The sequence below is a fragment of the Melanostigma gelatinosum genome (assembly GCF_949748355.1).
Source record: "Melanostigma gelatinosum genome assembly, chromosome: 5".
Lineage (NCBI taxonomy): Eukaryota > Metazoa > Chordata > Actinopteri > Perciformes > Zoarcidae > Melanostigma > Melanostigma gelatinosum.
Genome location: NC_136638.1, coordinates 26,805,094 through 26,833,012, shown reverse-complemented (window position 1 = coordinate 26,833,012; position 27,919 = coordinate 26,805,094). Strand labels below are relative to the sequence as shown.

The 27,919-nt window shown below is 42.9% G+C and overlaps 1 protein-coding gene across 1 annotated transcript in view; it reads left to right on the top strand.

The window, feature by feature from the left end:
* Positions 1 to 27,919, top strand: part of htr4 (5-hydroxytryptamine receptor 4) — a gene marked incomplete at its 5' end in the record, with an annotated part of 74,656 nt that overhangs the window by 32,136 nt on the left and 14,601 nt on the right. Inside the window, 2 exons of the mRNA XM_079268327.1 lie at positions 4,080 to 4,233; positions 6,855 to 7,420. Of these exons, the coding sequence (XP_079124453.1) occupies positions 4,080 to 4,233; positions 6,855 to 7,420 (720 nt within the window). The remainder of the gene's footprint in view (positions 1 to 4,079; positions 4,234 to 6,854; positions 7,421 to 27,919) is intronic.

The window sequence follows — 27,919 nt, the reverse complement described above, 5'->3', positions numbered from 1 at the left end:
AGATGTCAGAAATAAACAGAGAGAAATGTTTTGCAGATCAAAAGGAAACGGGGGACATTTAAAGTGCTCGCGGTCAGGACATGCTGTCATTCAACCGAGCTCCGGCTGCTTCTAATCTTCCCCAGGTTCAAGTGTGTGTGTGTGTGTGTGTGTGCGCCTTTATGCACACTATTGCTTCTTTGTAAGTATTTAAGCTTCTGGGAGTGTGTGCATCCAGTGTTTTTGTGCATGTTTGTGTCAGGACATTTCTATTCAGACAATGCGAGAATTCATACTCGTGTCGGGGATTGTGTCACTCAGGCCGTAAAGAATCCGTTTGCAACCGTTCAACACGTATATTTGGGCGATTCAAACAGACAAAGGGCCTCTTGACCTTTTTTTTTAATGCCCCATTACACGCAGACCGCACACAGTATACACAGCCTCTCCACATCACTGATGGCACCGCAAGTAGGTAATGAGGTAGGACCGTAGCAGGGGAGGCAGCAAAATACCAACAGAGAGCGACGATCGGGGTGAAGTTAGCTTTAATGCTGCTGCGGCACAGCAGTGTTCAGTCAACCCTCCGAGGATAAGCAAGGGTTACACGACCCCAGCTGCTGGGGAGAGGATGACTTCGGGGGTTAGAACCTCGATCAGAGGAAAGCTGCCGCTACATATAGATTATTATTTAAGGAAATTATCTGGCATTCTGATAAAGCACGTTTTTGGATTAGCGTGTTAAAGCTTCCAGGCTTTACGAACACCAGTTACCTTACTACTTATTTAAACCCATACCACGATCTTTTCTTCAGCTTAACGTAGTTTTGTTGTGTAAGTAAACCTAAAAACAAAGTAAACCTCACGTTGGAAACTTGTTTTGAAAAGAGACGGCATGTGACGGTGCGGTGAAGGAGGCTAAAAGGCCTCACAAAGCTCCAAAGAGAGGGAAGATGTATCTGTAAGTGCTTCATATGGAGAGACTTATGTACCATGTCAAGCCCCCATCGTCCAATAACAGGTGTTTTCACTTATGCTGCCTGATGAGACCTCCTCTCAAAGCTCTGTTGGAGTGAACAGCATATAGTTGACTGACAGCTCCCTCCATCTCCTCTTAGTTTAGTTGTTTGTTTGGGGGAGACAATTTATACTGTTGTCATTGTTATTAGGTCATATGGTTCAAAGCAAAGCTCCACCCACTAAGAGGTCTAATCGGCCAAAGTAATCAAAATCACCTGTGAGGGTCTGCTGGGTCTTTCAATTATTTTTAAAGATCAAGAGTTAAAAAGAAAGAAATTGCCTACGAGGTTTGTTTAAAATGAGTACCGGCGTCCTTGTAGAACCCCCCCCCCCCCCCAAAACAATGAACATTAACATTAAAAATATCATAAATATATTAATATTAAAATTAAGCAATTGCATTTTAGAAAAAGTGAAAGTGATTATATACTTACAAAGTAGAATCACGCTTATAGTGACACATCTGCAACATGCAAAGGCACACTGGTACACACACACACACACACACATCCCTGTACTTCTATCTTTAAGAGGACCCTCACTGATATACTGCATTACCAAGGCCTTTAATGTAACCTACACCAAATTCTAACCTGAACCTTAAAACCAAGTCTGAACCCTCAAACAGCCCTTTGCGAAATTGAGGACCGGCCAAAATGTCCTCGCTCTGTTGGATTCAAATGTTTGGTCCTCATTATGAGTGTCTCGCTTGGTTTACTTCATCCGTTTCCTATCACACTGGAACAGGTATGAGCGCTCCGTATCTACACACACACACACACACACACACACACACACACACACACACACACACACACACACACACACACACACACACACACACACACATTCATCGGCCAGGCCAGGTACAATTGCAGATGTTGATGCAGCAATGTGGCATCTGTCATTTGCCCTTTCAATTGGGATTAATGCCTTTCTCTCTCTCTCTCTCACACCCATTCTGTTTTTCATCCTTCCCTTCCTTCCTCTGTTTCCTGTCCTGTTTCTCTACTTATTTTCCTCTTTTTTTATTCCTAACTTCCTCTTCATCTTTTCCCCTTGCTCCATTTTTTTCTTCTTTTGCTTCTGTTCACTTTCTCTCTTCCCATCTCTTCTTCCTCTCTTCTCATGCTCCGTCTCTCTCACTCCGTCTCCCTCTCCCGGGCAATCATTCACAGTATTTCTCGATCACCAGTGCTGTTCCATTCATGCGATTCAGAGCCAGCGTCATCTCAGCGCTATCACCGCCCGACAGCATGCCGTTTCCTGCTGCATTGTTTGATATCATGCTCGCACACAAACACACTTGGACACACACACACACACTTGCTGGTGACAAAGTCAGAGTCAGAGTAAATGTGTGTGTTAGGTTGTGAGTAAGTTCCAAAGTGAATGAGACGGATAAAAAGAGAAATACAAATTTTGAAGCGCTTATTCTGATAATCCTGCTCTATTGGATGTCTCTTGCAGGCTTAAAAATCCCCCTTAAAAAAGTGTAGTTTGTACATTTTTATCTGGAGTCATCTTTGTTGCAAACAAAGATTTCCACAGAAGGATGAATCCAACATATCATGTAACCTGGTCTATATGCTAAAAGGTGACGGAGTGTATCTGCAGCAATAACTGTCATGGAGGACAAGTGATTGGATGCAGCAGTTAACGGGCTGAATGCAATGCAGCAGCCGAGGCCAACTGACAATTTACCGACTTAATTATAGTTCTACGAAGAGACATTCGACTTTGATAATGTCAGAACAGTTATTTATCTCTTTTCAACATTGGCTTTAATTTAAGATAACAGAACTACTGATTGTTTAAAAGGATAAAAGGTAGCTTTAGTGAAAGGTGGAGGTTAAAAGAGAGAGGATGAAGAAAGATCAAATGTACTCACAAACAGGCAGAGATAGTGGATGAGAGACGGAGACAGACATGGGGGGGGGGTTCTAATGCTTAATGATTGGTGGTTAGCATCGTTTTGCAAATGCATTGGCAGCAAACACCGTCTTGTCTTGCCAAAAGGGCTCATGAAAAAGGAAGAGAGAGACGGAAAGTAGAGTGCCAGTAGAAAGCAGCAGAAATAAGCAGGTATTTTAGCTTTGTCACTTTGTGCAGTCACTCCTCATTTATGGCCCTTATTTTTGTCTGGTTGCAAATTTTAGTGCTAAAAAAAAGAAGAATAAAAAGTGGCTAAATCTTTACAATATTATTTTATAAACAAGTTCTCTTTTATGTATAACTTGTGTTTTGTCTACAGCAAGTCATTGCCACGTAGACGGGCAGCGGGGTAATAATCTGTGAGATTATAAAGTCATAGTTTTGCGAGAAAAAAACAGCAATTCTCTGAGATTAAAGTGAGAAAGTTATGGCAATACATTGATGGGGTTTTATCTTTCAAAGAACCAGGTTGGATCAACCTGGTCACACCACAGACCCCATGCTGAACGCTGCGGTAGCTTAAGTGCAAAACTGTGGTTACGCCAGACGCCGTCTGAATTGTGTTGCTCCTATTGTTATTATGGCAAGTTCCTGAGAGATACATAGACATTTACTTTTACGTTCTTGATGGGTCCTGTTATGAACATAATGCTGATATCTGTGTGCATTGTACTTAGTCATCATGTTAGACAATTTTTTGTCATTTTTATTTAGCCATTTAAGATGAATCCTAAATATTGCCTCTCTGGAGGTCGGCCAAGGTCCTGAGAGATACATATACATTTTCTTTTGCGTTCTTTCTGTGAACTTTCATGAACCTAAATAAATTGTAATATTGATAATTTATGAATTTTGCATTCGGCAGCAAGGTAAACAATTTAAAACAATTTTTGCATTTTTTTCTCGCCAAATTATCACTTAATTATCTCAGAAATAGTATTTTTTTTCTCTGAATATTTCCCCCCTCCCCCGGCTTTGCGTTTGTATTGTTTTACCTTCATCGTCCGAACCGCGCCGTAGACTAAGGTCTACTCTTTGTCTGCTTTATTCAATTGAAAAAGTTACATACATCACACATGTAGCACGGTATATTTTAGTGTATGGATGTATTAATTGGTTACCCCTCTTCTACCGTTGGTCTGCAGGTACTACGCTATCTGCTGCCAGCCTCTGGTCTACCAGAACAAAATGACGCCCATGCGAGTGGCTCTGATGATCGGCGGCTGCTGGGTGATTCCCACCTTCATCTCCTTCCTGCCCATCATGCAGGGCTGGAACAGCATCGGCATCGACCACCTGGTGAGTCCGTCGGTGTCCGTGCGCACACCAGGGGAAATGATTCACCAAGCAGCCTGTGTTGGTTCTATATACTACTGCTGTGAAGTGACGATTGAGTTCTCTGGAGGGGAGACAAAGAAAACGCACAAAAATGAGAAGAAAAGAAATAAAACAAACCGTTAAAAAAAAGAAATTAGTATCAGGATGTGCTGATAAACAAACTATGTTCCTGAAGAGTTTTTATTGTTTAAAAGACGGAAATGCTTCATATGTTGCTATGGCAACAGCATCAACACGTCGGACAGAACCAGACCGACGAGGCCACAGACACCACAGACACGGGGTCAAGCTCTTTCACGGATGAGTCAGTGCTGTGAAGGTTTTTTGCAGTGAGGTTTGTTGAATGTCGAGCAAGAATAGAGAGAGAGAGAGAGAGAGAAGAAGTAATCTGCTGCAAAATGCAAAGCATAGACTCTGAAGGTATTAGAAGAGAGCTTCACTCAACCCGGGGTCAGGATCAATGTGAAGGGGAAGCATGTTGGTTGAAGGTGGTTAACTATTGAAAACTTTATTCCCCTCAAGCATCAAAAAATCCTTCAAATGAACAAATGAACTCGGAAAAATCAGTTGAACTGCAATAAGTTGTTGCAAGATATTGATTTGTTCACAAGCCTTACAAGTTAGGAGCAACTGTGTGAGAATACAAAACAGCTTCTACTTCTTCTAGATCATGTTGAGTGCATTAAGCGTCGATCACACAGAGTGACAGAAGAAGAATGTAGAGAAAGAGGTCCAGAGGTCTAAGCAGCTTACAGCATGTTCTTTGCTTTCAACAATCATGTTGATGACATATCTTATCATTTGAACGGCCGTGTTTAAAGGATCTGTCGCGCCTGGTCTGAAGTGCATGGCTCAAGTGCCTTGAGGGTGTTTCGGGCTAACTCCACTCGCAAAGTTGTTCATCTCTTAATTGAAGTTTAGGTAACTTTGGAGAAACAAGCAAGATTAAGCTTGTTTTAAAAATGAACCAACCCAGAAACCCAGCCCAGTTAAACCAACTCGGTACCAGTGAAAGTAGCGAGCAGCGTTAGCTCCAAAAGTTGCTCAATCTGTCTAGAATGCCTGAAGTCGGCAACACGGACAGCCCGTCTCTTCAGGACACGACATGGATGCTGGACATGAAAGTATCAACAAGAGTCGGGCTGTGCTTTGCACTGGTTCGTAAGATAGAGACGGAAAGTGCTGAGGAATGAATCTGTGCTTCTGTGTCTTCACGACTAGATTAGAGGAATTCATTGTTCTCTTGCTTCAGCCAAGGAGCGGTTGCAGATGGTTCAAGAATGCTGCAGCCTGTTTTATAACAAAGACAAAGTGCATCACTCCAGTGTTGGCCTCTCTCCATTAGCTGCCGGTAGTGTAGAGGATTCAATCTAACATTTTAAATGTTAGACTGTAGGGAGCTACATATTGAAGCCTTTGTGTACATTGCTGTATTATTGTGTCCATGTAGTAACTTAAAGTCTCTTAAAATGAAGGGAGACCTAGCATGTGCCTCTTAACTTTGCAATTGACCTAGATAAGCCAAATTCAGTTCATCTTTTTCAAGACCTTCTCAAGACTCACTGATATTTTCTCACTTTTCTTAACTTTTTGGTCTCTTTGGTCGATTTAATATCTGTTTTGTTACTTCTATATTTAGTTGTTTCCTCGCTGTTTGATATCTCGTCCTGTAGCCTTTCAATTTGAAGGAGTGCGTTACTTTTGTTTTAAAAAATGCTGTATGAATTTTTTAAACAAGATAAATAATGAACAAACTCTCCAAACGATATATGAACACGATATAAAATTGCCCGACCATGAATATATGGAGTATGTGATAATTGGGAAGCTTGTTAGTGTTGCATTACATAACTGAACATGTCGAAGTTTAAACGTTTAAATGTTTTTTGTGCAAATTTGTAAATGAGAAGTTTGAGGAAATCAGTCACTAAAGACAGGACGACTGAATGAAAATAGCAAAGCGACGTAAAGCGGGAAGAGGAGGAGAGAGACAGTCAGACAGGTGTGCAGACAAAGACAGCGTGAGAGAGAGAGAGCGCGAGAGAGAGAGAGCGAGAGAGAGAGCGAGAGAGAGAGAGAGAGAGAGAGAGAGCGAGAGAGAGAGCGAGAGAGAGAGCGAGAGCGAGAGAGAGAGAGAGAGAGAGAGAGAGAGACTCCCCAGCCACCATTAACCTCGCTCGCCCCTTTCTGCCTTTATCTGAACGCCAGCAAAAGTTACTTCCGGGCCCACTGTCACCAGGAGGACTGGCTGGCTCGTCTTTGGCAGCATTGGCAGTGATTCACTCAGTCTACACACACACACACACACACACACACACACACACACACACACCACTCAACGACGTTTACAGCACAACAGCAGCCTAAAGTTAGCGCTGTTCTCTTCGGGTCCAATTAGAGCTGTTGAATATTCTGAGCAGCCCGTCAGTTCTGGCACAAACAGCGGCTCCAAAAGTGAACAAAACAACCAGAACTCTGGATCCACTGTCTGTGTTCACTGGTTCCTGCTGTCTTCATGGCCTTGTGATTCAGACCAAAACGACTTCTCGACTCCGTCTAACTGTCCGGACTTCTTTCACCAGATTGAAGAGAGGCGCCACAGCGGAGGCAGCAACTCCACGTCCTGTGTCTTCATGGTGAACAAGCCGTACGCCCTCACCTGCTCTGTGGTGGCCTTCTACATCCCGCTGGTCCTCATGGTGCTGGCCTACCAGAGGATCTACATCACGGCCCGCGCACACGCCCTGCAGATCAGCATGCTGCAGCGGGCGGGGGGAGCCGGGCTCGGTGCGGACTCCGCTGACCAGCAACGCAACCACCGCATGCGAACAGAGACCAAGGCGGCAAAGACTCTGTGCATCATCATGGGCTGTTTCTGCCTCTGCTGGGTGCCGTTCTTCGTCACCAATGTGGTGGACCCCTTTATAGACTACACAGTGCCAGACAAGCTGTGGGTGGCCTTCCTGTGGCTGGGCTACATCAACTCCATGCTGAACCCCATCCTCTACGCCTTCCTCAACAAGTCCTTCCGCCGTGCCTTCCTCATCATCCTGTGCTGTGGGAGGAAGAGGTACCGCAGGCCGTCCATCCTGAGGTCCGGCGCTTCCTGCACGGCCACGCAGATCAACGGCTCCACACATGTGCTCAAGTAAGTCCTCCGAATCATTTCAGTGTTGGGGTCTGGCTCCATGTTTATAAGGAATGGAACTGTTCTTTAAAAATCAAAGGTATCCATCATGTTCCAGAGTTCCCCTTTATCCTCAGAACATCTATTTATGGAGTGAAATCATGTTGTCATGTGCTGTGTTTATTTGTTTGTAGTTTGTGTGTCAAAAAATAGTTATATTTGTTGTTTTTATGTCACTATTGGGTTAAATGTTTTGGGCCTACAACATATCAAGAACAAGGTGGTATTAGGGTCATTCTTGTCATTTTGAAAAGAATCTTCAAAACATTCATAATTGTATAAAGAATGTCAGAATATGAGAATGAAGTGGTCATTTTATGAGTACAAAATCTAATTTGGTAAAGAATACACAGGCCAAAATGTCATATGTTATGGCAGAAAGTTGCATCATTTGGTATCATAAAGCCTTCTTTATTATAACAAAGCTAAATTCTTTATTCCCGAAATCTTTGAATTATTTAAGCCCAACAGTGAACCAAATATTTTGAGTACAGAAGACATTTCAGCTGATAGATCTCCACCCTTGCATTCCTTGTTTTTGTCTACTTCAGGGGTGTCCAAACATTTTTCACTGAGGGCCACATACAGAAAAATATACCAAGGGCCGGGCCACTCGGGTCCGATCGCCTAACCCCTAGTGTGTTAAAGTGAGCAAAATCAATCAAATTTGGTTCTCAATGTGCTTTTGTTCAGATTTAACAGAGATGTTTGCTCACGTATGTTGAGCCGAACAGACTCATTATTCAAATAGAAGGAGTTGAGAACAGCTCGATGTCTCTCTCAATGAGAGAAACATATTGAAAGCCATGGCAGCTGGTGGAACATGTTCTAGGTTGGGCTGTGCCACATCCAATCAATTTCAGCAAACATCCCAGTATGATTTCATGCTAAATAAATGAAGGTATCAAACACGTATTGCTACTTTGCAGTTAAATATTTAACATTTATTCCAACATGAAAAAAAGCAGAAAATAACACTTTGACAAACACGTCAGGACATCTTATTTACAGCTGGTAGCTTCATGTACTGCTTCCCTTTCCTGCTAGTCTGCTGTCTGATTGTGAGGTCAGGCTGATCTGATATCAGCACTGCAGTTTCTCCTCAAATAGATTCAGCTTGGAGCAGAATCGATTCTGCCCCAAGCTGAATCTATTTGAGGGCGCTGATTGGCTAAATTGTATGTCACACATTTATATCTTTAATCAGCAATTGGCTAAACTGCATCACTGCTCTTTTGGGAAGTTTCTCCAGCGCCACAGAGCTGCTGAGACGTGCACACGCAGAGAGGACGTGCAGGAAAAGCATATATTTACCGCAGATATCATATTTTACACATATTACTGGGTGATTCCATATTTCAAAAACACAAATATTGACAATTTGTACAGTTTATTATTGTTATTATTCATTTTATTTTATTTGTTGTGGCTCAAGGTGGGGCGGCGCCCTATCGCCCTCTATTGACCAGCCGCCACGTAAGCACTGACTGAGTTCTGTCACGAGAGACGTTGTCACGGACACGTATTTCCCCCTTTCAGCAGAAAGGTTGGCCTTTGGAAAAGCACATTTGACTTCGGACTGCGTGGGGAAGTGCGCAACATTGAAGTTGCGTAGAGTGCCCTCGTGCTCGAATTATGTTGACAGTTTTCACAACCGTGTTCATCACATCGCCGAGCTGGACTGTCTTAGCACAGAGAGCTGTCAAGTCTTCGATTCGCCGCACAACTGTGTTTCTGGACACGCTAACGTTGTTGAATTCCTGCATTTATTCCGGGCACATTATACTTGCGACTTTAGTGAGGCGCTGTTTTATGAAGTCACCATCTGAGAAAGGTTTCCCGTGGCGGGCAATGAGTTGAGCTACCTCGTGGCTGCTATTGTGACTTTTTCTTGTGTTTTGTTTGCACGGGAAAAAACACTCTTATTGAGCTAACTGCCATTTAACTTTCTGTTCTCGCTCGGCACCAGTGTAGGACGTGTCATCATCCGGGGCTAAACGTTTCTTTGATTGCTCTTATTTTGTGGAGAAGCTGCCTTGTTCAACACAGTATCTCCACCTAGTGGTGAAACTAAGAAGTACAATACAGTCAAGCGCAAGTTTCAAGTGTGGGCCATATTACATTATATTTTTAGAAGTTGCTGCGGGCCAATCAACAACGTACTTGGCCCACGGGCCGTAGTTTGGACACCCCTGGTCTACTTAAACCACGGCTTGCTCTTTGGTTTTACTCGTGGGTTCTATGTCATATTAGTAAGCTGACAGAATACAGAGGGAGCCATTACTCCTGTGTTCAGTAATCACTGCAGACATTGACTGAAGAATGTTCAGCGGGGTCAAGTAACGACAGCGCATTGTGATCAAAATGATTTGTTTTTGGGGGTGTAAGAGACTTTATCGCTGTAAATACCCTCCCAGGTTTGACTCTTTATTCTCCCGACCTATTCCTGTTTCTAAACATAGAACACGTGTTTCACAGAGATAAGAGTCTGATGTATGACGTGTACTCTGTAGTGGCCTTTTGCAAACTTAATCTACATTTGTTTACCACCATGTCCCTACGGATGGATAGGACGATCCTATCGGTCGTCAATCGTGCTGAATCTAGCAGCTTATCTTTCATAGAATCCTTGTTATTGCTCGGAAGGTTAAATAATCCTGCATATATGACAATCCAAAATAGTCCAAATCTATATAATAACACAAACTCACAAGAACCAGTCACACATATTCATATGACAACAGAGCAACAAGTCAATCCAGCAGACCTGCAGCAACACGCATTCTGCTCCACACTCGAGGGCCATTCAGATATTAGATGTAAAAAAAACCAAACGCAGTTCATTTACCGAATGCTGTTCACTTGAAGACAAAGAGTTTAATCTCACGGTTAAACCCAACTCACGAATCCGTTTCTCCTCCTTCAGCCATTGAGTAAAAAACAAAGCTAGGAAAAAAATAAATAATCTACACCAAGCAAAATGAAAGAAATGTCATAATTTCTTCCATATCTTTCAATTTGAACTCTTACTACTCCGACTCAGCTCTGATGGCTTTCTTAAGTTTCGTTTCACAATAGTCACGTGCTCGCCCACTGACCAATCACAGCACACGCCGCACCTCACTGCAGAGCTGCACCTGGAAACTGAGCTGCACGTAATGCTGACTGTGGCGGCGGCGCGTGGTTGGGCTCAGCTGCAGAGGGGACAGAGTGGGGGAGTGGTTCAGGGAACGGTGCCGAGAAGAGGCTTAATTAGCCTCCGCTGAAGCCAATGTTGGATTGTGTCTCTCTCCCATATAAACGCCAGTAGGGATGGAGCAGCGAGAGGGAAATGCAGACAGGAGACACAGGCTGAGAATGGACGGAGAGGACAGCAGACCCTCATACACGGCGGGTGCGCTCAAGGCAGTGCAGGGGAACGCACGGCCGCGACCAGCCTGGACTCTAACTATCAATAAAGAACGTTAAGCAGCACGATCTGTGTGTACCAGTGTCATTGTGCTGGGAGAGCCCACGGTGGTAACAGGAACGTGTTACACTGACGTACTTGTAGGCCGGCTAGCAGGCGCTAGCATGTCAAAGAATACGCCCAACATGTCAAACTAAAGATCTGATTAGTTGAACACTATGACAATCAACAATATCGTCCCCATTCACTTAAACTGCACATGGATGCACTTGTGAGTCTGCAGGCCTCTGGCCTCTGTTCTACCTAGAGACACAGAGGTGAGATCTGATTGGATAAAAGCTCTACTTAAAACCAGCTGCACTGGAATTTATTCAATCATTTAAGAAAAATGATTGAATTATAAAATAGTTATAACTTTGTGATTCTGTTTAGTCCAGCAGAGAAGGCCTTGCAGGCCCTGACGGCCCACCACTGTCACATGTAGTGTGAGTATACTGTATCTCTGTGTCCTTTATGTCTTCATGTAAACACAGACCGGAGACAGACTTCCATTGCTGGAGACTGCTGAAGTGTTTGGACATTCGTCTCGATCTTTAGACCAAAGGTTTCATCATTGCTGAGGAATCAAACATCTGAACTTCTGAGTCAATCGTTGTAGACTTTTATAAAGCGTGGAACCAGTCTGAGTCAAGGTATTGTGCCCTTGCTTCCTCTGACCTAAAGGCTTTTTGTTTCTGACATTGAAAGGAGGCTTTTTAACATAACTGCAATGAAACAAAATTATGCTAATTTTTGCGCCAAAACCACAAAGTGTCCTCTAGAGAAGACACACATGCATTGTGGCTGACGGCCTTTTCAGGGGCAATCAGTCACTTTTAGTAACCTTATCAAGCCGCAGTAGCGCTTTTCTGCAAAGGTCCTTTTTCTTACTCTCCCATCCAGTGCGCCTGATAAAGGCCAGAGATGACGTAACTTCAGTTTACAATGACTTCCTCCCAGGAAGGAACAGTGCTTTCAAGACTTCAGACGCCGCCAACGACAATTCACACACCTGCAAACTAGGTTTTCTCCTCACGCAGAGACATCACTGGAACAGGGTGTAATGAGTTAACACCTTTCCTTTCTACATAATGACTACTGTAGGCCAGAAGTCGTGGATGAAGCCATGTTAAGCTGGACATAACTATATATATATATATATATATACTTCTGTCAAGACAAAACTAAATTATCTGGCAGAAATGTTCTGAAACAGCAAGACTGTAGAAAAGTGTATCTCAAGTGCTTGAAATGAAACTGTATCCAGTGTTTAGAGCATGAATATGATCCTCCTGCACGCTGATGCTGCAGATCCTTTGAGACTCGTGTTTGAGCTCCAGAAACTATTTGTTTTGAATGATTTGACTCTCGATTTCTGCTGAAATATCTGTTATAATATCGAGGCAGCAAAATGCACAATTTTCATTCAAACTGGTGTTGACATCCTGACATCGTGGCGCTGGAGCTCATTGTATTAAATCAACGAGTGTGTTTATAACAGCACGGAAGCCCTGACCAATTAATGTCCGCTCTGCCGACAGTAAGCGCAACATTTTCAATCCCACTCTGACATTTCTGGACGACCTCCAGAGAGTTGTTACTGAGGATCGAAAGGAAGCTATTAAAGTGAGCCTGTCCATCTGGAAGTCATCTGTACACTCGTTATTTTACTGAGAAGTGAGTACGACTGAAATAAAATTACTATTATTCACACAGGAATAGTAATGCCAGGAGACCACCATGGATTTGTGTTGTATTTAAAGGTTGTCTGTGTTCCTAATCCTTAATTCTGCTGCAAATGACCAACTAGATTGAACCAAAAACAGATGTGATGTAATAATAGGCCTTTGTCAGTGGCATTTCACCAATGTGGCAGCAACTTTCCCTTTTTCTCATGCTTTTTTCCATCCTCTTCCAGGATGAGATTAGATCAAATGATACATTTATAATGAACCACACTGTTGTATGTGTAGAAATACATAGTTTTAATACAAATAAACATGAGTTTATGGTCTCAATCTCTAGTTTCAAGTCTTCTTCAAAACAGCATGATGCTCATGTAGTACATTATGGTCCATTTAGAGTCACACAGACCATAAAGCAGGGGATGCTTTAGGGCGGGGCTACACAGTGATTGACATGGAGTAACAAAGCATGGTCCGGTCTGGGTTTTGTCCGTGTTTTCGTCTTACAACCTGAACTCTTTTTCCTTAGCTCCACCTTCTCCTGTCACTTCTGGTTGCAAAAAATCAAGATGGCGATGGTCAAAAACCCAAGAAGGGGGACGATCAAAATGCTGAACCAGGGGTCCACAAACCGACGTGTGACATCACGGTCACTACGTCCACGACTTATCATGTAACATAACACGTTATTAAAGTCTTAACCCTTCTCTTTCCTCAAACTTTCCTCAAACTTTGCTTGCACATTTCATGCAAACATTCAAACTCTGAACCATTTGTACACACAGACAAATGGTTCAGAGTTTGAATAGTTTTAGAGAAATAAAAACATGTGCAGTGATTCTGAATGTTACTTCTGCAATCTTTTACGAAACCTAACTTAAGTAGGTTTGTTGCCTAAGAAAAGACTGTCGGCATGTAACAAGCTCAAATTGACACGTGTCGCTGGCTTTTGTCAGAAAACGCACGAAAAATGAGGAATAACTTTTTGTAAGATGTCTTATGAGGATACGGCGCTGAGAGGAGCGAGACCATGAAGAGATATGTAGACAATCAAAAGGATTTAAAAACGTATCCTGAAGTGAACAGGGAGCCAGTGTGAGGATGCAGGGATAGAGGTGATGTGGGTGTGTTTATTTGACCTTTTTAATAACAGGGCAGCAGCATTTCTAATTAGTCGTATAGGTGGAAAATGTTCGCCTGAGGAAATGGCGAGGTAGAGGGAGTTACAGTAGTCCAGGCTGGACGATATTAGTGCATGAATGACTCTTTCTAGATCAGAGGGATTGGAAATGACTGATTTTGGAGATGGTTCAGTGTGATGAAGCAATTAAAATAGTCACTGGGCGGGATGGTAATGATGTGGGTGGCCCTGCACCTGAAGGGTTAACTTCTCCTTCAGCCCTCAGTCTGCTTTACTCTCACAGGAAAGCTGGAAATGAAAAATATTGACATTCAAGGCTTTTGTTGACGGATTGTTCTGACACACACAAATTTGTTCATAGCGACACAAACAAATATGATTAAACAGAACAAGGACGTGAAGGCAGCCGGATGAAAGTGACAACGTGATATATTATCCCTGTCTACGGGTGATGTATGAGTTATGAGTCTTCTCTGCTTCCCTTTGGCCCTCGTCTCTCAGTGGTGGTGAAAGAATGCCTCTGGCTTCCAAGAGAAAGATCTCCAGTGGACCCTGGAACAAAGATAATGAGCAGTGGGAGTCTGATAGCAGTGTTAATCAATACAAAACGTCTCATGATCAACTGGTCAGGTCATGAAGTCACTGCTGGTGCACTGTTCTATGTTGTTGCTGTCCCGGTGGGTTGAGGTTGATAAAGGTTATTGACAACATGAACAAATGTGTGAGGACTTAATGGAGAGAATGGATCATATTGCAGGATAGCCAAACCTACTTCTTACCTAATTAGCTCAGCAGAAAGACATTAATCATTTTCTGAAGACTCGATCACGGTGTGAACGTCAAATTAAGTGTATAAAAGTGACTTCTAAATAAAAGAAGTAACGTAATACTTATTCCAATACTCCGATATACTTTGTTTTATGCATCAAAACCAGTGAACGGTAGTGACCATATTTGGACTGCAGAGGAATGACTCAGTGACGCTGTATACGTCTCTGGTAGAGACCTGTCAATCACCGTGTAGCCCCGCCCTAAAGCATCCCCTGCTTTATGGTCTGTGTGACTCTAAATGGACCATAATGTACTAAATGAACATCATGCTGTATTGAAGAAGACTTGAAACTAGAGATTGAGACATAAACTCATGTTTACAATGTTTACTGAGGGAATAAATCAAGAGAGAAGTAGAGTCATTTTCTCATAGACTTCTATACAACCAGATGATTGGTTGAGCAACTCGTGTTTACACCTGGACATAAACAGGAGGAGAAAAGCTCAACGTGATCATGGAATCATTATCATACAAGCTGGTCACAAGCGAGCACGACAACCCTAAAACCTATTGAATCCCTTCATAAACAGACACAGAAAACACTTGACGGAAAGGCCAATTGCAATATAGTTCAAAAGTACAATCTATTAAATTTTGATAGTTTTAAACATTTGCGGATGCTTTCCTGGTCTTTAAGGTTCTACATGGACTTGCACCTCCCACGCTGAATCAGTTCATATTGCAGAAGGATGGTAGCGGCAGGGTAACGAGGGCAAACACTAGAGGGGACTGTGTTGTACAATACAGACGTGGCAAGTTTGGGCCAACAGTCTTCTCAGTCAGACCCACTACTGGAACAATCCTCCGATTGAGTTCAGAGAAACAGACTGAAGAGACGGCTTAAAGCAGACTGCTCTCACGAGGACCCATAATACCTCATCTCTGGCACTGCCATGATATACTGCTTCTGTAATGTATTTATGTATGTTATTGTATTGTGCTGTGCAGTGTTGCACTATAGTCTTGCTGTTGAATTGTACTGATAATATTAGGCCACTGAATTGTAGTACTGCAGATGGAAATTATCTCTCCAGCTAACTCTGGCACATTTACATTGAGGTGGAAGGTGAAATGTATGTTGGTGGAATGACTTCAGATGCACGGATACACAAGTATCCCTGTTAGGAAGTTAGTTCTGTATCATCTAAATACTCATACCGCATAACGCAGTACACCTGTTGACATTTCTTTGGCCGGAGATGAATTTAGCCACAAGTCCTGCTCTCTGCTGGTCCGGGTTCATTTAAACTCCTTTCAACTGATAGGCTTTGACAGTTGAAACAGGAATAAGTGAAGTGATCAGATTGTGGGAATCAGCTGTCTGGAGCAGTTTGTTGCATTTGTTGTCTCCATTACCGGCTGTGGAGTTCCTGTGCTGCAGCAGTCACATGTCAATCCAAACATCTTCCATTTAATTCCTCTCTTTTATTCGTCTATTTCTGTTTGAGAACGATGAACTGTTACTTTAGTCAACTTTACTTTCAAACAACACTTTTCATCTGTACAGCAGTGGGTTGCAACCTCTTTGGCTTGTTGTAAACTGAACCAGTGGTCTAACCCCTCAGCACAGGTTGCACATATCCATGTTTCATTGTTTCATTTGAATGAAAACAAGAGATAATGCAATTCATTCTTTCCCAATATGAAAGCAAAGGTCGGAGAAAGCCACAAAGTAAACAATCCCCTCATATTAATCGTGCAGCCCCGTGGGGTTTACAGGATAGCGATAAACAGAACAGAATACATGAATCTGTAAACATTGAAGATACAATCACCCGATACACACTCACAGTAAAGAGCCAAAGAGTAAAAGCGTGTTTTAAGAAGATGTTTAAGTGATAGATTGGGATTGTAGAGGAGATGTTTGGTCTCAATGAAGGCTTGATAAAGATGCCTGGTGGTACCAAAGAAAGCATCTACACGACTGTTACATACGACAGCAGTGTGGGCTTTGTCCAGTTCGGAGATTGGGATGTAAAGCCAGAGAAGATTGAGAATTGTTGAGTCAGTTCTAGTAATGGCTGTGGTAAATGTAATGAAATCCATGTGCACTCACTGATAGAAAGTACTGTTCAACCTCTTTGTTCTGAGAAGAGACATTTGGGAAGTTAAAATGTCCATGAGTCTCTTTTTTCCAGTTGGTTAATTTAGAACCGCAAACTGAACATTTTTAGAACGTGGGTTTTAGTTCTGTTGCCATCATTTATAGTTACAGCTACATGTTACTCTCATGAGCTCTGACTCAGCAACACACGCAGTTTAGAAATCCACACGTGTTGTAAACAAACCCCCAGTTTAGTCTTTTTCTGATTCTGGATATGAAATCAAAACTAATCCGCCTGTAATATTGATGAGGTTGATGAGGTTGGTGCGGTTGGTGAGGTTGATGAGGTTGATGAGGTTGGTGAGGTTGGTGAGGTTGATGAGGTTGATGAGGTTGGTGAGGTTGGTGTGGTTGATGAGGTTGGTGAGGTTGATGAGGTTGGTGAGGTTGATGAGGTTGATGAGGTTGGTGAGGTTGGTGAGGTTGGTGAGGTTGATGAGGTTGGTGAGGTTGATGAGGTTGTTGAGGTTGATGAGGTTGGTGAGGTTGGTGAGGTTGATGAGGTTGGTGTGGTTGATGAGGTTGGTGTGGTTGGTGAGGTTGGTGAGGTTGGTGAGGTTGATGAGGTTGGTGTGGTTGATGAGGTTGTTGAGGTTGATGAGGTTGGTGAGGTTGATGAGGTTGATCAGGTTGGTGAGGTTGTTGAGGTTGATGAGGTTGGTGAGGTTGATGAGGTTGTTGAGGTTGGTGAGGTAGATGAGGTTGGTGAGGTAGATGAGGTTGATGAGGTTGATGAGGTTGGTGAGGTTGATGAGGTTGTTGAGGTTGTTGAGGTTGGTGAGGTTGGTGAGGTTGTTGAGGTTGATGAGGTTGTTGAGGTTGTTGAGGTTGATCAGGTTGGTGAGGTTGATCAGGTTGGTGAGGTTGGTGAGGTAGAGGGTGGAGACAAAAAAGACCAAACACCATTTGATCAAAACTAGAAACAGATTGTGGTCACACTTCAGGTCTTTACACACAGCGGGTGTGAAATAAACCATGAAAATGCAAAATACTCGCCTACGAATAATTCGCATGAAAACTTTTCATACCTGCAAGAATGCAAATTTGCAACAGTTCATACCATAATAAAATAATGATGAAAGGTCTAATTAGACTTGATCAAGCAGAGGACCAACTATAATACCATACTATATAGACAAAGCTACTGTAAGATATTTTATTAAGTTTCCTTTCAGCAAACTGAAGTTGAGTTCCCTCTGGTAAACAGTTACTAGGGCTTTTATTGTGAAAGGTCAGAACAGAAGGAGGGGATCTTGATTATTATTCTTTAATGCACACAAGCCTTCAAAAGGAGTTCTGCAGAAGCCAATGGCGTCGCTCGTTGCAGGCAGAAAACTGCTCCAGCTTTTCAGATGAATTCACCCAGTCTGGTTTAATGTGGCCTCAATAAGTGGATCATTATATCATCATTGAAATTTAAGGATGGAAACTGTCCCCCTCACTTTGCCCAAATCACCAGTAATAATGTACGCATCAGCAGTGAAAGCAGTCTCCTTTAATGGACAAAACGTGTTCAAAAATGTCAATCATTTGGGTAATTTATCCAGTTAATCCTGTAATAATGACTAATAATGAAGTCATTCATGCTCACTGTCTCTTCCAATGAGAGTTCTAATGATACTAATGATACTTATTTGTATTATGGATGAAGTGTTTCTATCCGTGTTGTTCACTAACAGCGGAAAGATGGCATCCTGATTCTCTCATTGTGGGGATGTGACACTAAACCGCTGTCTCGTTAATTCAGTGCTGTGTCAGCGCGAGATTGCATGTCTCATCACGGAGTGACAGTCACGGTACATTTGATACATTTAAACCGTCTCACTCAAATGTTAAGTGCTTTCGTTATTAAAAAGCCATCAGGCAAATTAACACACCACAGAATAATCAGGTAGGGGTAGACTGAAGCTGTATAATAATACAACTACAACGTACGCCTCCGTGGATAAATGTACAGGACCGTATGCTATTGTTGAGGCGCTCTACAGTTACACATGCTGGTCGTGGATGTGATTCACAATAAACGTCTCCATTCATCAGTCTTCTACATTATTACACATTAATTTGTATTTCTGCGACGTGATGGAGAATATGCTACCATGAATTAGGGGAAAGGATAAACTAAGCTTAATCCCCTCCCTGTCTGATGTCTTTCACAAACATCAACAACAGGAAGTGATGTCGCCTTCAAACAGAGCAGCAGAGGTGGAGGGGCCTTGCTCAGGCACAGCCGCGGAAGTAGAAAAGCAGCGCTACAATTCCACTCATCTAGTCGGTCTTCAACTGGCGGCATATTATGTGCACGACCCTGCTCAATGTAACCTTTATGCCACGGCCCCATTACAGCGAAGGCCATTCAGCCCGACTGAGGCGGTGGAAGGGGCTCGGCGTTGGCTCGGGTAATGGCTTTTAAAATGCCAGGTTTATATCAGCTCTGCCTTTGACTGGCACAGTACAGGGAAAGGCTCAGGAGCGAGGAGGTGGAATGAAATGCATGTCTGAGTCACACACACTGTGATGAATCCCGGTCATTATCCAAGACGGCTTATATTTCTCCTCATCCGTCTTCTACAGGTGAGATGATGTCGCACTGCGAGGGTCAGGCTCTGTGGGCGAGCACACAGAAATAATACGGCTACACTTTGTCACTCAATTTACGCAACACGACGGCAGTGCGAGGGCGCGCGCTACCAAGTCTCATTCGGCCGCTGCTGCATTCTGGGAAACGATCCAGTTATAGAACATTTACGCCGCTCGCTGAATTTACACCGATTGGAGTTTGTTCCCGTTTGACCCTCGGCGGTCTGCGCTTCTGGGCTAATCACCGGCTGTAGAAGTGTCGGACGCCGCTCCCCCGAGGGGAAGGGCCATGACTCACTTGTATCGCCCACAAACGTGGGCGATGAGGCCCATTGTTGCAGTTCTTTGTGCGGCTGTGAGTGTGATTGACACAGCTGGAGAGTCAAACTCTGAAAACAAGAAGAAGCAGTGAATGCATTGTACAATGATTTGACCGCACACAGAAAAAGGTAATTGTAGAGCTTTTCAGATGAGAGCAGATGAGAGATGTAAAAAATACTTTTTGTCACCATACCTCACGAGGCATCCCAACCACAGTATAAAATCAAACATATGAAACATAATCGATAAAGTCTCAGTTTATATGTAAATTGGTTTTTTCTCTCTAAAAGTGTTCATTAAGTTGTAGATATTCCAGTTAATGAAAGGAAGAAACCTGAGGCAATATAGTTTGAATGAACAGATAATGAATGAATGAATCTGCCATCATCTTGAGAGCCAGTTATCTCAACACCACAGTCGGGCCTTCGTGCCTCATTTCATCTGTACGAGTTAAAATGACGGATACGTTCGCAGCAGCATGTCTGAGAAAAGGGTTTCCACATTTTAGTCGCAGAGGTCCCAGGGTCTCTGAAATGAGGGTTAGTGACATGAATGACGTTGTGAATCATCCGGACCACCTGTGGGTGAGTCTGTACGCTGCAGAACATCCAGCAGTGTGAAAGAGAAGCTGCTGCAAAACGTCTTAAGCAATGTTTCATCTCACCATTAAAAGAGTTTTGGAGAAATAAGCCGTTACTTGGCTTTGCTCAGGGGCAACGTGGTAATGAGCACATTACTCATCCCACCGCCTGTGATTCACATTGACAACCACTGACAGTGCGTTACAGTGTTTTTGATAAGATGTACGTTATGAATTCAGTTTGAATAAGCGACGCAACTTCTACACAACTTTATCTCCACTCTGAAACGTCCTCCTGGTTTCCTCCTGGTTGATATTCACATTAAGATGCATGGCTTCACACCCGGGAGAGGTTTTTTGAACTATTCGATTCTGGTGTTTCCCTTCTGAGGGTTTAACTTCTGTAATGTAAATACAGTGTGTGGGAGACAGAGAGCTCTCTGAGGGTTACCTTCACTGGAAGAAAACCGTTTTAATGATGTAACGTAGTAGAATACAGGGCAACATGTTCTTGTAGGTTGAGCATATTCAACATTACAGAGGAATCAGTGAAATTCCTCTTTCTGTCCCAAATTCAAAACCGTTCAGGATATTAATAAAATCTCGGGGCAGCCGTGCAAGTCGCTAAACGTCGAGGCGGTTAAATGAAGAGGCAGCAACTTTAATTCAGAGAAACAGAAAAACAAGATGAAAAAGATAAACGAATGAAGATATTTTGATGACTGGCTCCACCGCTGTGATGCTTTCCATAACAAGACACCCACAGTGATTCAAGACCACCGTTAAACTGCCGACACAATCTGTTGGGTTACCGTAGCAACAGCACCTCAACATGACTCCGTGCTAAAAGTGACACAAAATTAAAATCAATCTGAATCCATTTAAGTGAACCAGAGTCAGGGATGAACTCACACTGGCATTCATTCATTCATTCATTCATTCATTCATTCATTTATTCATTCATTCATTCATTCATTCATTTATTCATTTTTAATACATGCACAAGACTTGACCTGTGTGTGAAAAACCTCGATGCACAATAAATAGGACTCGTATCTTTTTATGTGAACATATGTGAAGAGCACAGGACTTTCACCCAGGAGGCCGCGGTTCATGTTACGTCTTAAGGTCACATTACGTAAGATACCGAGCTCACGTCACCGGTGTAGAGTACTTTACTGTGTAACAAACTCAACCCAACCACAATCTTCTCAAAGTTGTATCCAGTCTCAGCATAGCGCTGATGCTGATGGGGTTTGTAGTTTGATGCGTCGGGCCGCTGACCAAACGGCATCATGTGACGCGTTGGGAGAGAGAAGGTTTGGTAAATGGAGGCAAACGTTCCGTAAATCAAAGGACAAAGTCATTGAAGTGTGAAGAGCTGTTTGGATAACATGCAGGATGAATATGATCTATCTGCCAGTCAATAGTGGCCAAGTATAGCATGACACATAATACCTTTATCCCCCAAGGTATATTAACACACTCCATTACACACACACACACACACACACACACACACACACACACACCAACAAGCCTGCTGAGTGTTTATAGTCTCATTGGAGTCATATATCTGAAGCCTGTCGGGGCCGAGAGAACAAACTGTGATCAAGAAGCAATTCTTCACAGCGAGAGGAGAGGAGAGGGACGAAGGAGACGAGAGGAAGAAGGAGGGGGAGAAAAGGAAGAGGCACAGGAGAGGAGGAGAAGGAGGGAAAGAAGAAAAAGGGGAAGAGAGGAGAGAAGGCAAGAGGAGAGGAAGGAGTCGAGGATGGTTTAAAGAAAAAGGATATAAGAAGAGAGGAAAGATGAACAAGAAGAAGGAAGAGGGGAGGGAAAAGGAGAGTCAAAGGAGAGGATAGGAAAGAAAGAAGCAGATGAAAGGTGACTAAAGAGGAGAAGAAGAAGAACAGAGTAGGAGAGGAGAGGGACAAAGGGTAGGAGATGAAGGAGAGAGGAAGACATGGAAAAGGAAAGAATAAAAGGGTAAGAAGAGGATAGGACGGGTGATTGAGAGGGAGAGTAAGGAGATAGGACACGAAAGAAGAAGGAGCGAATAAAAACAGACGGCAGGGAGAGGAAATGAGATGGAGAGGAGAACGCGTGAGGTAAAAAGAGAAAACAGCGTTTGTCAGAGACTCTATATTTATTCTGGATCTTTGCGTCTGGAGTGTTTTTTTAAAGCCTCGACTTAATTGGCCACTTCCATCACCGGTGACATGCTGCTGCACCAGACGGTACGAAGGCTCGCACCACCTGCAGAGCTCCTGCGGACTCATGCAGACGGAATGACGTTTCTGTTTTGTTTCAGCCGATAGGCAATAAAACACTCGGCTGGTTGAACACACGCGGCAATACAGTGATCTCAACTGTGTTGAGCGGTGGGGCAAAAATAATCCACCTTTAAAGTAACGACGCGCTGAATTCTCCTCGTGATGCTCCGGCTTTATGTCTATTGTTTTATAGATACATCATGATATCAATCTCTTCTTCTCTTGGCTTTGAAGGACACAAAGAGCTCCTCTGCTTCTCGTTGTGTTTCTGTAGACGGCGCGCTTCGCTTTGTAACAACACACTTTCCCTCCCTGACAGACACGCCGAACACTCGCTGTACTTCAATTGGAAGTTAATTGTCTTCTCAGATGGAAATCAATTTGGCCCTTTAAGCATCTCATCAACTGGATGGAAAATGAGCTCATTTCATTTGATCTTTTCATCTCATTGGGAGAGAGGGAGATTATTGTAAGGTGACGAACAGATGTGATAGCTGAGAGTTTCACATCGGAGCTTCTTCTACCAAAGTGTCAACAGCTTCCTAAATGAAGATGTGATGAGGTTTATTCATCACCGACGAGAAAGTAGGTCATTAACGCCGTATGCGGAGGATAAAAAGCTGAAGGGTACTAAAAGATATGAAGAGAATATTTATGGGTATATCAGTAGGTTTCTACTTAACGAGATGAAGCATTACTCAGTGGAGGTTTAGTGTGTGACGGTGGTTCATGTGGCTGAGACGGTCGACAAAGCCTCTCCTGCTGTAAAATACCATAGGCCCACCCCAGTGCATGCTGGTCCTGTACCTGCCTACTCCTATATATAACCACAGGTGCCCACATTAATTCATTAACAAACGAACAAACCAATTAGACGATCAAAAGAAAAAGCCATATTAATACATCAAAAAATCGATGTGATAAAAGACTCGTAAATTTGCACCTTTTTCATGCAAGTGATTTTTTTCGTTGTAACATTATCCAAGAAGGTGGAGATTATTTTCAGTACTGTAGTCGTGGTTGTGGATGCAGAAGACCGAAGATGTATCTGAGGCAGCAGGTGATCAGGTAACTTCTAACAGCGGGGGATGGATTGGGTTTGTTTCGTTCACCTGCAACTCGCCTCATGAACTCTTTTGTTTCTGTAGTTTCTGTTTGGTTCAGAGAATATCAGAGAAGGGGGGCGGGACTCAGGCAGATGATACAGTTCATCATCTGCCTGCTACTTCAGCACCATGGACAGCACCGTGTACACGCGAATGCATGGATTCTAATCTGCTGATATCTCAGAACCTTTTGAGTAAAGCGGCATGTTGGCGTGGCGGGAAGTCACCGACTGAGGACGCAGCAGATGAGGCATGTTGATTGGAAGTGGTTCCACCAAGAAAGTAAATGAAACGCTCGATGAGAAATATAAATGATAACCTCAGGAAATGTGTTGAACATTTCCATCGAGCTGTAGCTTCCTTCATCTCGTCCTCTTCCTTCTCATATTTTTCCTCCTCTCTTTCTGTCTCTTTAACCCTCTCTCTTCTTTATTTTTCTTTCCAACCCTCCTTTTTCTCCCTCCCCATCTCCATCTCTTCTCATAAATGTTTTTGCCTTCATCTCTGCATCACATTTCCACGTGTTCAGTGTGTGTGGCATCTATTTGTTGATCTGAAGCAATACGACACACACACACACACACAAACACTGTTTGTTAGCTTTTTGTGCGTGTGTGTGTGTCTGTGTGTTTGTTGGCGTTATGTGCACGTGTGTATTCATATGCAAGGGACAAAAAGAGAGGGAGATAGCAGGTGTTTGTCTGAGAGGAAGAGAAAAGATGGAATGTGTGTATATATTTGCATTTTCATTCCAGTGGCCATATTTGTTTCTGCATCAGTGTGTATGTCTGCATTTCCATGTGTGTGTGTGTGTGTGTGTGTGTGTGTGTGTGTGTGTGTCTGGACCGCGTTGTCTTGCGGATGTAAACAAAATCAAACAGACAATCCTAACAGTCAGCGTTGCTCTCAGGCTGCCGGGTTAAATGCTGCTCTGATGCTGTCATCTGCATTCAAACACAAGCTCACGACAAACAACTGCAGCTAACGCTCCACACGTGCTCGCTCTCTGCCTCTGCTTCCACAGTTTGATGCCCTGAGCTGAGTGGAGGCTTGTATATAAACTACAGATACATTTATACATTTTATAGTCATCTCCAAATATGACTTGCTCAAAAAAAGATCAGAAGACACGTCAGAGACGAGACGGACTCAAAGGATCTAATTCCAAAACTTAAGCTCAGTTTTGTAAACTGTGCATCTCCCAACCCCAACTTAAATGTAGCCTTTAACTACAGTCATCACAAATGGTTCTGTTTTCACTTCCTTTTATATTTGTTTTAAATTCCCATATGTCCTTGGAAAATGGTTTTGTTGTTTATTGTGGTTGGGCAGATAATTACAGAGTGCAATTCATCTAATAATGAGGGTGAATTTACATAAATTAGCTCCTGTTCTTAAAAAGTGTCTTAAAGCTGCATTCTCTCTAATGTCCACCGGGGGGCGACTCCTCTGGTTGTATAGAAGTCTATGAGAAAATGACTCTACTTCTCTCTTGATTTATTACCTCAGTAAACATTGTAAACATGAGTTTATGTCTCAATCTCCAGTTTCAAGTCTTCTTCAATACAGCATGATGTTCATTTAGTACATTATGGTCCATTTAGAGTCACACAGACCATAAAGCAGGGGATGACGGCCTGTCCCTTTAAGGCCTCCATGTGTCTGAACGTCAGAATAACATTGCATTAAAGATATTCTGTGCATCTTTTAGCCCATACATGACGATTTCATCACATTTGATTGAACGTTTAGCTCGCAGTTCATTTTTTATTTTAATGCACATACTACACGCACGCACACACACGCACGCACACACACACACACACACACACACTTGTCTTGCCTGATGTATGATGGGTCGTCTGGGTGTAAACTAACCTTGTTTTTCCCTCTCTCTCTCCCTCCCTCTCTCCCTTTTGGCTCCTCCCACCTCTTGCTCCTCTACTTTCTTTTTCCTTTTGTCTCTCTTGTCATCATCTTTTATCATTTCCTTCCTTCCCTTGTTACCTTTGATGCCCTCCTCCTCTCATTTCACTCTCTCATTTTCTTCCCTCTGTGGCACGCTTCTTGTCTTTCTCTTCATTTTCATCCCTTTTCATCCCTTTTGTCTTTCCATTGTTTCATCTTGTCTCTGTCTTTATTCCCACTTCTTCCTTATTCTTTCCTTGATCCCTTCATTAATTGCATTGATGATCCACTTCACATGTTTTTGACACATTTCTTTACCTTATTTTCATTCTTTCTGTTCACTTTATTTTATTTGTCTGTTTTGTCTCTTCTCTGCTTCATTTTACTTTTTCTTTCTTCGTTTTCATTCTTTTCCTTTACCGTCATCAACTCTTCTCTTTCACTGGCTAAAACCTGCCACATGTCCTCCTTCCTCCCTCCTCATCCCTTGTTCTCTATTTTCCTGAATTCTTTTTTCCCCCTTTTTTTCTTTCTATCCATTATTTAATCTGTACATCCTTTAACGTTTCTTCCTTTTTTGGTTCTTCCTCCCTCTCCCTTTTCATTTCTTCCTCCTCCTCTTCCTCCCGTCTCTCCAGCGGCTGCTCCTCTGCCTCCAAGCTGCTGCTCTGGTTCTGCAACACCAGGCCAGTGCCTGTCTAGCTGCTGTGTGTAGGGCGTCTCAAGGCTCTATCAAGTGAGTCTGCAGCCTCACACACACACACACACACACAAGAAAACCCACACATTCACACAACACCCACCCACTGATGTCAGATGTTTCAGCTGCAGCAGGTTGCTCATCGAGAAATGTTTCACGTGGATAAATAAAGGACAATGAGGCCTTGATGATGCTAATGCAACAGTGAAAGAACAAAAGACAATCTTGATCTTTCACATTCATCATTTCTATCTGGTTGCTCTAAGAAGACGATGATCCACGTGTTGAGAAAAACTTCTTAAAGTTTTGCTTTTTCAAAGCTTTTGTGTGATTGTGATGAGATCTGTGTGTGTGTGTGTGTGTGTGTGTGATTGTGATGAGATCTGTGTGTGTGTGTGTGTGTGTGTGTGTGTGACCAGGCATCTAATCGTCTCTGGCTGTTCATCTGATTCCTGCCTCCTCTCAGAGCTGATTGTTGACGTCTAAAAGAAAGATGTCATGAATTGTCTTATTTCTTTACGTGGAGCTCATCACCCTGCATTGCCTGATTTAGGCTCTTAATCAACTTCTACTCTCTAAATTGAAAAGTCTCTTTCAAAGGCTTTCATGAAGGCCGTTGAATGCGCTCAAGGTGAATAATGTTTCCCCCGGAATGTTTCTGCCTGACTGTCGATCGTTGCTCTACGCTGTGAGATGCAGACAGCGGGAGGATAAGTGAGCTGAAGACATGAGAGATGTGTGGAGAGGCTTTTTCTCCACCACACGGCTGACAATAGATTTCTCCTGCTGTTATTGACTGAAGTGTGCGTGTGTTCATTTGTAAGTTTCACACTGGGACAAACACAAGATACTGTCTGTTGGTATTTTTATACCTAATCGGTGTTATTCCTGAGAGCCTTTTCCAGCAGCGCTGAACACATGGAAGCTTGAATCTGTAACATTGTTGCTGTGCTCTGCTTCTTCAGTCCAACGGTGAAAAGTCAAACGACATATGGGCCTCTATCTTTGCAGAAGCAATTGCAAACCTCTTTTGTCACCACAATTTCCTGCTGCTTGCATGAGAAATGATTTGCGTCCCTCTTTAAATATGAACAGCCGTGATATGCTTCCACTGAGTTTAGACTACTTCTTCTTCCTGCTTCTAGAACACGCTGGCGACAAGGGACCGTGTTTTAGAGAGAAAAAGAAAGAGGAAGCATGTTCAAGAAGTGTCACTTAATAAATGATAAAAGTGTTCACACAATGTCCACCAGGGGGCGACTCCTCTGGTTGTATAGAAGTCTATGAGAAAATGACTCTACTTCTCTCTTGATTTATTCCCTCAGTAAACATTGTAAACATGAGTTTATGTCTCAATCTCTAGTTTCAAGTCTTCAATGCAGCATGATGTTCATTTAGTACATTATGGTCCATTTAGAGTCACACAGACCATAAAGCAGGGGATGCTTTAGGGCGGGGCTTACTGTGATTGACAGGTCATTGAGTAAGGCAATGACAATTTCTTGTTTAGTTATAAGTTATGAGAGTTGTAGATCCCTGAGTTCACTCACACAAGCAAACACACATGCTGCATCTTCATATTCAAGAGCATACTTCAAAATGTCTCTCTGAAACTGAAAGTAAGGCAAGGCAAGTTTATTTGCATCGCACATTTCAACAACAAGGTAATTCAAAGTGCTTCACATGAAACCATTAAAAGCATAAAGGCAAAAGTAAAGGAGATTTAAAACATACATTGAAACAAGAATCGATGTCTCCCTGAGACATTACGCTGCACGC